Raw genomic sequence first — 11,152 nt, forward strand, 5'->3', positions numbered from 1 at the left:
AAACTAAATTTTCAGGGAAAACATTGTTCTACCAGTTCTACAGGTTTCTGCTTTTAAAGTTCCTGAAACAGCTTATTCCGATCACTTAACAATATTTCTAGTAGAAATGGACAAAACAGAAAATTCCGTGACATACTTCCTTAATTGGATCACAGCCTGAGTTACCACAAACTCATTTTCCATTCTGAATGTTTCAATTTCTCCTCCTCCCCTTTCAACACAAAAGCATAAGCAGAAAGACTCCTTTTCTCTACCAGCAGATCAAAATTCATTCAGTCCTTCATGCCTGGGACATGTTCCTCTCTTCTTCACAGGATTCATTTATAATAAAGCCTCAGGGAAGCTCCCAATTACCAAAACATTCTATTGCTAAAAATCACTTCCTCCTCTCTTGCTGTTACTCACAGCGAATGTGAACCAGTTTGTACTGTTTAAATCTGGCACATGAAAGCCTGTAGACCTGCCTTTTATTACATAGTGAGCAGTCAGGCATACAAGTAGTCTTCATAAACGTTCCCCCTTTTGAAATAGGGACTGGGAAAAGTAGAGTAAAATAAAACCACCACAAAAACAACCCCAAAACACAACAACCACCCCACTCTCCCTGAAAATTTCAGTTGCGTATTCCATTGAGCTCACTGCAATCTTAAAAGTGGATATCCCCAAGCCTCAGTTTCCAGGAAAAAAAAAAAATAGTACAAGGGATTTTGTGTTGTGTCTATGTACAGCCTACACAGTGAAGTTATAGTTTTTGTTACAAGCTGGTTGGCGCTATTTACATGCAGATAAAAGACACTCTGGGGCATGATACTGTGGGAAGATTTATACCCAAGTATGCCTTTCTCCACAAATTAACTAAGGAAGCTTTCAAATGTCTGAAACAGCAACAATTTAATGTTTCGCAAGTGCCAGGACAGAATCCGAACAAGTTTTTAAGACGAAGCAAGTTTCCTAAGTGAATAGAAATATGCAGGATATAAGACAAAGCTCTTTTCAAAAACTAAAACCATACGCCACGTTAAGGTGTTTCAGTTACAAGGTTCAGAAGTAATGACTATAGGATATGTGAAGGACAAAACATAATGAAGTGTTGGCAGCTCTACAGATCTAACATGGCTTTTCTCAGACCGCACTTATTTTGCAGCAAGTTTCATAGTATAAAAATTAGAGAATGTCACAAAAAAGGGGTATGACCAGTTCAACGTTTATGTTTGCAGAAAATGATTAGGAAGGGTTTGGTCGAGTGTCACAAATACCAGTATGCTCCGAACAGGTGATTCTTATAGCTCTCTGGGCATACTTGTACATCGTAAACACAGGGGAGCAGACCATACTACATTTGCTGGAGCTAGATTGCCTCTGATACCCAAGCTAGCTCATTTCTAAAGCTAACTAGTATCCTTAAGCTACACTATATTCTATGCGATTAGCTTTTGACTATAGAAGTCTCCCATTTGTTGCATAAACTTACCTCACCACACCCTTGCAGCAGATGGGAGCTAATCAGCTGGTGTATCTAACAAGAGGAGCAGATAATTTCATTTGTTGGGGTTTTGCTCTCCCCGCCGCCCCAAATCCCCATGCTTACGATTACCATACTACCAACATATACAACAATTACCAATATCAAATAAAGTTGTTCCAGACTGCAGCTGAAGTACCCCTGGCTCAGAGAGATGAGGTGATTACTGTACCATAATTTACCCACAGTATACTTTAAACACCCATGAATATACCACTAAGTTTTAGACAAGTGATATGTTTTGATTTTTTTTTTTTTAATTTCTAAAAAGTCTCCCTATATATCCTTCTTGTACAACCATAGCCACTGAAAAAGTAAGCTTACATGCTTAGAAGTTCTCTGTAGGAAGAGAAGTTTTTAGAAAATACTGCATATACAACATTCACAGCCTTCTATGGGCTTCCAGAGAGGTTACTTGTTTGCAAAGTCAGTACACAAAAAAGAAAAAAAGAAAAAAAAAAAATCACCAACAGCTTCTATCTTAAGGCAACCTCAAGCTGTGTCATTACAAGTGCATTTTGCCTCACATGCTGCAGAGGAACTACAGATGTTCCCACCTGAGGTGTGTCAACGTTTGAAATCTGTCAGTATACAATTTACTTTTTCGTTGGTTTGTTTCTTAAGGCCTCATCTACCTTTTTTGGTTTGTTTTAAATAAAAGTATTGCATTTTACTCAAAAATCAAAATGCAATGTATGAGAGAAAGATGTAGTGAAAAATTCCTTGTATTTCCTTAAACAGAACAAGAAGCTAACCTGGCGCATCATGGAGTTGAGACAACAGCGTTGCTAATTCTTCAGTGGTTTCCAACTACACAAAGGAATTTCTTTCAAGTCAGACAGTTATGCTAGATGACCACAAACATCAGCCCAGTTTCCATTAAGCCATCATTTTTTCTAGTGTCTATAAGAAGTTTATTAGAAGCAAGTTTTCACTTGCAGGAGATAGATGCATATTATTAAATACACCTGAGATGGAGCAATCTTGTTTTCAGTAAAAATGACTAAGTTTCAGGTATCAGGATTCATAAAGAGAGTCTAAAGCTCGTTCTGTAAACGACACTGAAATGTATTTTTTCTAATAAGGCATTAAGTTAGTTTCCTCTTTATGATCCCTTCTACCATGTTACCAAACTTTCTCACTTCCATCTCCCACTCTTATTTCCAATTTCTGCGTGCCTCCAGTTCTATTTGCTCCAGTCCGCACTGGCAGAATCCAGTCACTGATAGTTTACAGGCTGCCTGCAAATACAGTTTCATAGCTGAAACTATTTGGATATGTCCAACAATGCTGTTTCACAGCTGAAGGATCCTTAGCAGGAAGATGTGAAAACCACCGAGAACAGTAAACGGCATCTCGTCATACTGACAGCATGGCAGAGATTACCAAGTTTCTATGTTCACATTTTAGCCCAAAACTGCAAGAGACTTACAGTAAATGAATATTCAAATATGTATTATCCCTTCAGACACACTTACTCACTTCTATAGTTATCAAGTGTAACATTTCACCAGATACAAAGCTTCAATCTAGGCTCTAATAAATCTTCATACTCTGTGCTAGCCAAGCTTCTTCTGTCCTTTTCAGATGAAATCATGTTACTTGCACAGCTCTTTAGAAGATAAAGTGTCTAAGACACATGGCTTCTCACAGTCCAAATCTTAGCAGATTTTAATGCCACTGATGTAATTCTGGACAATCAAGTATGTCTCAGTTTTGGTTTTAGTCAGACTTATCCTTTTTCTTTCCTGTTAAAGGCACTTTACTTGCAACAGCAGATCCTACAGCTGTAACACCTCCAGCCACAGCAGAAACACTTCCTTTGACTAGCCCCACTCCCATTGAAGGCACAGATGTGACCGCTGTTTTGGTAATTTCCAAGCTCTTCCCTCCAATCCAAGCAACACCTCCAATTGTGGCACCAACAGCTCCCTTCGTGACGCTGAAGAGGCCACCAGTCACACGAGAAAGCATTCCAGGCTGCTGCTGCGGGTGGTCTTTTAATGCATCTAAGGGAGGAAATAACAATCGAGTCAATCACGGTGCTATGATTAAAGCATTTTCAAAAGAAAAGCTATTGGTAACTATTTCCTCTGCCAGCCTAACAGCCATTGCACACAGCATATGCTTACCTTGCAGGCTGCTTTTCTTGGCTGCTCATACAATACGATCGTTCCAAATAAGAAAAGACACTTTGCTGCAGTGAGACATACCTCAATGCTGTTTTCTAAAACACAAGTCAATACGGAGTCTACAAATATCAGGCACAAAGCTCTAAGACGGTCTTACATGATAAACTTCTGTCCTCTCTCTGTGTGTACCACCACTTTCCCAGACTCCAGAAAGTCTCATGGCCAAGTTAGCCTCATTTCTGGACTTCATTAACAGAGCAGGGAGAAACCCTCCTGTTCCCTCCCCATCCTAATATTCAGAGTTCACTCACACCCCAAAAAAGCAGCAGCACTACCTTGCTGTTCAAATCTCTAAGGAAGGCCTGAAAAAAGTTTCCTGGGTAAGCAGAGCCCAAGGTTTACTGAAAAAAAAAAAAAAGCTGTTCTTTGGAAAGAGGTCATTGAGACAAAGTTGTTTCTTTCCTTAATAATTACTGTTTTGAAGATATGTTTTCAAGGGTTGTGTGCAGAGGTCAGGAAAGAGGGAAAGAAGGTCACAAACAAGAGAGCAAACAGAGGAGTCAAAGAAGCATGAGAAGGACAAAACTGATACCAGCTCTTCACTGTATCACTATTTTTGTCATGTACACAAATTTAATTTTCTTCCGAAAAGGCCTTTGCATAGGGAGGGGGAGAGTCCAATGGCTAAATAATTTCATTAAATACCAAAAGTGGTCCCCAAAGGCATTAACAATAGCAAGAGATACAGGCTTTCAACAGAAATCCCAATATGATGCACAAAACCAAATCTTGAACCATAGGATTTCTGCACTTTATTGACCATGTAAATATGTTTTTTTCTTGTTAAGTTTAACCTGCACTTTGCACAGTTTCTTGCTATATGCTGTATAAACAAACTCCTGATCCATATTTATAGTACAATTACATAGCCTTAAAATAACAGAAACTATTAGAGTAATAGAAGGACTCCCAGAATTAGCCATTTGGCCTTCCAATAATTTAGTAATTACTTCCTATTTCTAAACGTAGGCTTCAAAATCCTGAAGAGATACGTACGCCTTGCCTCTAAAGGGAATTGAGATGACTCCATGCCCCACTACTGCATAAGCATCATCTAATCCTCAAAGAAGAAACAGGAAGATGAAACAGTACGTCACTGTTGTATTTAAGCACACCAGAAAGTAACACCCACTGCACCTATAAACCAGTAGCCCTGACACGTTTGTCTGCAAGGTATTTTCAATGTGAGCCTTGAAAAATCTGTGAATTCAATACCCCAATTTCACAAATTTCAGTGTGAACCTGGTCTTCACAACAATGTGGTACAGGTAAGCGTTTTTTCAGCTCCCGTCTTGCCAGTTCCTCACCAACCCCAAACACTTTCTTAAAGTCAGAGAGAACCACGCAAGAGACAGCCATTTAACACAAGTAGGGTAAGAATTCCAGTGTTTTGTATTTTCTAGCTACCTGTAGATAATATATAGTATTAAACAGACATGTTTCCCTTTCTTAAAGAAAACCAATAAAGAACCAGTGCGACCACAGTAGGCAGTGCTAGAGGAAAAAAACAAACATGAAAGAAAGAGGTGAGCGAGTCAGAAGCAGAAAGAACATGCTTAGAAGAGGATGAGTCTAGAGAGGCAGGAGAAAAGAAAAATCAGATCTAGATCCACCAGAGACCTATATCCAGCCCCTGTCAACACATTCACTCCACACTGTGACAGGCCTTAGGAGAACCAGCAGAACAGGTCTCTGCCTCCAGTGCCCTGACTGCTGACAACTTGCATTCAGAGGAGTTTCCACGAGTCACCTCCTAGCACTCATCTACTACAAGATGAAAACAAGGGTGAACAACTCCCCATGCACCTCCAATGAGTTTGTGATAGTGCCAGGACTGACCCAGCGCTCACAATTCATTAAAAATGTGTGAAGTTTGTATTTCCTATGCGTGTGCCCAGAATAATTCAAACAAAAGATACCATCTAAATGAGAGAATTTCTTACAAGCTTGACAAAGGGGGGAAAAAAAGCATAAAGAGGAACAGGGCAGCTCAAGGGAGCAAAAAATACTAAAAACACTTCCAGCTTACACTAGTCTCTTTTATTTAAGAAATTGATACAGGTAACAGAAAGCGTCACGGAAAATAGAAACATAAATTACAGTCTTTTACTTAAAGCCAAGTAATACCCTTCCTGGTTCATTCCAGGCCAGTAGCTTTCAACCTGGACAACTCCAGCAAAAACACATTGCCAACACAAGCACACAGAGATCAGAGTTTTTATTTATTTACAGAAAGCCTTTAAAGAATCACACTCAGAGAGGAGTATATAGAGCCGGGTATAAAATCCACTGTCTAGTTATTATTCATTAGAGGATTCTTGTGACCAGACTTACATACCCTGTAAAAAACTTGGTCAGAAAGTCCTTCACTTCCACCTAACCAGATCGCCATCAGTAGGGTGAATGAGAGTAAAGTCTTACCACATTGGATTTTAAGAGTTGATTTCAGTAAATCAGACCTTATGTTAGCGAGAAAGGACCCATCGTAGCTAACTTCAAAAAAAACAAAACGACAAACAAAAATCCAGAGAGAAACAAACAAACTAAAGTAACCTTGACATGCTTCTCCTGACATTATTTCAGTAGCAAATCCTTTGACAACATCTACTTTATTTCACAAGTGTAAATACTGACTGTGACTTGGTGTATTAATAACTTCTGGTGATGGCTGACATTCCCATTTCATTCCTGTTTGCATTGTCCCTTAGATCTAGTGAACTCCTGCAGCTGCAAAGAGGTTTTATTGCCAATTGATTTCTATTCCAGGATACATGTTCCTGGTCTCCTTGTTTCTAACCAGTATGACAAAGGTGATAAAACAGATCATTCCTAAATGTAGGGAGAAAATGACACAAGTTCCCTGTTCATGGGTTGGCTCTGCCATGCTACCTTTCAGCCAGCTTCCTGCTGAAAAGAGTCCAACAGTGAACAAGAGTTTGAATGAACACAGGTTGCAAAGGTTGGCACCACTTGCAAAAGAGAAAATAAAGCATTAGAATAGCACTACTCATAGAAAGCCTGAGCACAAAAGCTTCTTCTACGTATGCATTTCTTCAAAGCCTTTGGGCACCAAGCTTGTCAAGTGCTATTTGGACAAGTTGGAACTATTTATATCTTTACGAAAAACAGCAAATTGGTTTTGAATTTGAGCCTTTCCTCTAAGGATTTTTTTTGGCAGCATGTTCAGAGAGACCATCTTCTTGCCAACACTGAACTGGTAGCCTTCCATCCACATTTGGCCATCTTTCTACAATGGTGTAAGTATATCGCATATGAAGGCTGTGCATGACATTTAAAACAGGGATGTTCAAGGGTATTCCAACATTTTAACTGAACTCATGAGGCTTGAAGAGTGCACGTGAAACAGAACCAAAAGGAAAAAACCTCTTCAAAGACGGAGTTTCCATTAAGACGAGCTGTATTTCATTCTACTCCCTCTAACTACACTGACTTTCTCCATCTATATAGACTTCATATTCAAATTGGTTATTGTCATACTGCAGAAGCTACCATGCAGAAGAAAATAAGTCTTAATTTGTCACAAATTTTAAACAAAACCTTGCAATACCTTGTGTTGATCTTACTCTCTGAATCTGGACAACCTACTGAATATTCTAGGAAGATACAAAAATGCCCACTTGTTTCACTGCCTTCCTCAAGGAAGAATCATTTGTAATTTACCAGTCAGATCACTGTTCAACTTCTATATGTGAGGTTTAACATATATAAAACACAATTAAATCTTTAAGGCGGGGGGGCGGGAAAGCACCTTAAAAATTAGACTTGAAAGTAACATACATTAGGACATAGTTTCCAACCTGGCATTTGCTTTCAGAAACGCTTCTGGGATCTTGACAGCTCTGTAAGAGCTTAAAAAGAAAGATTTTTGTCCTCACAACAATACCATAACAAGTTCAAGTATAGCAGAGCTTAAGAGCTACAGTGCCATGAAAATCTATTTCTCCCTTTCCTCTCATCATCTTGTACTTCTGCTTCCTGTCTAACAGTTGTGAAGGATAAAGTGAGCTATTCCACTTGAACCCCTTCTGCTACAGTTAGTGGATAACACTATTGCTCAAGTGAAGTAAAGTGTTCAGTTACACAACATATAAAAGATGAGAAAAAAACCCAAGCCAACAAATAAACAGAGCTTTAAAGGGCCATTATAAATTGAAGAGCAATGAAATGAGAGGAATCAAGACTCACCAACTTATACATCCAACACATTTGGTCTTAAAGCAAGAGAAGACAGAACAGAGAGAACCTATATGCCAAGAACGGCTTCTGATCTAGTATGCTTCCAGACACATTATGCAAACAGGACTCTTCATAGTCCCGCCGTTCCACAGCCCAGAGGGAACTCTACTCATTTGCAACTGCGTTTCCTCTGCAGATCTAATAACCAATTTAAGATTCATTTGGTTCAGGAGACGGAGATGCCACTGCATTCATTAATGAAGTCAAGTGTTCATTTGTTTGTTTTTAGGAAACCATGAGATTAAGTCAACAGCTAGAACCACAGTTAATTGTATGATGGAAAAGGGTCTCCAAAAGTAGCAATCAAGTTCCATATATTTTTAAACCCCATCTTGTTTACAAGTCACAAGCACTATGAACTCAGCAAGGTGTCTAAAAGTGAAGCTGGGCTCTTTCCATTTCACATAATGAACAGCAGAAATAGATACTTATTGGACCAATTCACATCTCTGGAAACTAATCTGCAAATTATGTCCTTCAGTATCTGCCCATCTTCTCTGTAATTTATCACTACAGTTGTTTACTGAGTTATATTCGGTGGCCGTATTTTAACCAGGACAATGCAGAAGTGAACAACAATCCAGGCCCATCTCATCTCAGGGTTGGCTAGCTTACTGTTACTTAAATGAAAGTTAAGGTGTTCAGCTTAAAGATTTTTTTTTTTTTTAAGAGAGAACTGAACTTCTGATGAATTTCTGTGAATTTACTTCATACTATGAAAACTAATACATACCTTCTGGTGGTTCATCATGAAGGTATGATGGGCCTTCCTGTTGATTTTTGTCCGTTTGATTCATTATTGCCTAAAAAAGAAATTCACATACGCTGTACATCTGTTCTGGTAAAGCATAAATGTAATCCATGAATCCAAAATTCATGTCGTTTAAGTTCCACGGAACTTAAACAAAAGGAACTTCTTTTTCATTACTAGATAAGATAGCAGCTCCTGCCAAACTGCTGCTGGTTTTATTATCGGACTACGCTTTTGCATTCTTCAACCAGACTCAACTCTTCAAAAAGGAGCCCTCCACCAGGTCAGCAGGCTTGGTGGAAGCTGCCACCCCACACCAAGTGCATCTCAAACCTAAAAAGTAATCAGGAAGAAAACCAGTATGAAAATAAAACAGCCACTGCCATACAATAGCTCATGTTTAAGTACTAAAAAAGAAAACCCTGGTGACCTAAAGGTGGCGAGCACTAGAAAAAACAGCAGCATGCCTGTAAGACCTGCTAGTACATGGAAAGCAGTAGTTTAAAGAAACAAGTCCTTGCAGCAGAATTTGAATAAATGCCATGAAAACAAGATGGAAGAATTGTAACAAAACCACTCCATTTATGTTGTAGCAGTATTGCACGCACAGTGTGGTGATAGCAGCAGAACTAGACTGTTTTAACTCTACACAAACTGTCCAATAAAAACATTTCAGAAAGATTTCTTTACACCAAAAACTGTTTCCTAGAGCAGTTGTAGAGCAGCAGTCCCTGACAGTGAGGGGAAGCACAAGAGAAAGCTCAAATCAGCAGCTCTGCTTACTGCATTTTCGCTTCGGAGGGGAAGAAAGCAGTACCTAGTCCAGGTTTCCCCTCCTGCTTTCTTCCGCCAAAGTGTGCCTCATTGTTAAGTCTCACCTCCTCCCAATCTATCTTTCCCTCCTCAGCAGGCACTGAGATCAGGAAAAGGAGAAAGAAAAACAAGTTGCCTTATACCACTGAGCATCCGCCTATCTTCCTGCCAGTGACCTCTTAGTTCCCTGCTCCCTGCACAAGCCTTTAAATAATTTAATTTCTTCCAGGAGTTACTGACCACCAGAAAAATAATTCCAGCCTCTCTTGCTGTGCACAGATCTCTCTGTACCTCATTTGGGTGAGAAAGCAGTGGCTGAGATCTGAAGGAGGGATGAGGAGGCAGAAACAGAATTTGAGGGTGGGAAGGCTGAGCTGGAAAACAACAGCTAAAACCCTCACAGTAAAATTAACAAGTCAAAACATCACAGTAAAAACCAGCACCCACATGCTAAACAACAGATCTCTGGATGCAAAGCAAGCCTAAATTGGATATTAAAGAGCCCTCGCAATCAGCACTAAGGGTATGAGTGCACGACTCAGAAAACACAGGTACCTTTACACAAGAAGCTGAACAGGAAAGCAAGAAAAAAAACCCTGCACCTCTCAAAAGCCAGAAACACAAATGTGGAAGCTAAGAAATAGGAAAGTGAGTAGCAACACATCAAGATGGATGACTAAATACATGAGGGCTAAGAGGTTATTTGAAAAAGTTTCAATTACAGAATTCCTTTTTATTCTATTTAATCACAGGTCAGTAAGTCAAGAAAAAAAACGGGGGAAAAAAAAAGCGCCCAACCGATCCCAAGGAGCAATCAAGGGCAATCAGATTCCGAGAAAGTACTGGATTCAGGTACTACATGTCTTCTTTGCATTCATCTAATGCAAGCTGGAAGAAATACAAAGATTTCGTTCTCACTAAGTGGTTACATGTAGGTTGTTGCTTTTTTCCAACTTAAAACAAAAATATCAAGCACTATAAGAAAGAGAAGGCAGATGCTGTAAGAAACTGACAGGCCTGATGTTACTTGATCAAAATACCTGTACGAAGACAAAGCAACTATCTTTCTACTTAACATATGGCTATTTTGTTCATTAAGATGATTAGTCTATCAGGAATTTAGGAGTTTCTTCACTGCATTAGGGAAGGTCCTGAAAAAAGTAAAATAAAAGTCACAACCTAGCAAGCCTTACTTCAAATAAAGGGGAAAAAAGTGACCAAAACAGTTTTAAAGCAGACTCACGGAAGACACAAATGAGTTAAGCCAGAGACAGACCAATTTTTATAAAGAACTATCTCTGCTAATATATTTCTATCTAGCCAGCATGGAACTCCCCAAAAAAACACAGATGAAACAGACTGATTGAGCTTCCAAAAGGTTTCTGTCAACAATCCCTCATAAGAGGCTCAGAAAAGTTATTTAATCTTACAAGGAAAGACAAAACACTGTCAGGGATTATCAACGAGTTTAGAAGGCAGCTGGAGTAAGTCACCAGTTTTAAACATGGCAGGACAGTAGAAAGTGTCACAAGGCTCCACACAAGTTTTAGTATTTTCTGCTACTAAGAAGGTGTTGGACACAGCAGTACTGACAGCAGATACAGCTGCCGTAAGTAC

At 39.3% G+C, this 11,152-nt stretch overlaps 1 protein-coding gene across 1 annotated transcript; it reads right to left on the reverse strand.

The window, feature by feature from the left end:
• Positions 1 to 3,244: 3,244 nt before the first annotated feature.
• TMEM263 (transmembrane protein 263) lies at positions 3,245 to 8,774 on the reverse strand. Its single transcript, XM_009979904.2, has 2 exons — positions 8,705 to 8,774; positions 3,245 to 3,531 (listed from the first exon to the last, which is right to left on the reverse strand). The coding sequence occupies exons 1-2, from the start codon at positions 8,766 to 8,768 to the stop codon at positions 3,245 to 3,247; spliced, it is 351 nt and encodes a 116-aa protein (XP_009978206.1). The 5' UTR covers positions 8,769 to 8,774.
• Between the last annotated feature and the right edge of the window lie 2,378 nt (positions 8,775 to 11,152).

The sequence above is a fragment of the Tauraco erythrolophus genome, chromosome 4 (genome assembly GCF_009769465.1).
Source record: "Tauraco erythrolophus isolate bTauEry1 chromosome 4, bTauEry1.pri, whole genome shotgun sequence".
NCBI lineage: Eukaryota > Metazoa > Chordata > Aves > Musophagiformes > Musophagidae > Tauraco > Tauraco erythrolophus.

Coding starts and splice junctions, on each gene's coding strand:
- TMEM263 (XM_009979904.2), bottom strand. CDS start 8,768: ATGAATCAAACGGACAAAAATCAACAGGAAGGCCCATCATACCTTCAT. Junction 3,532..8,704: donor TCATGATGAACCACCAGAAG/GTATGTATTAGT, acceptor TTCCTCCCTTAG/ATGCATTAAAAGACCACCCG.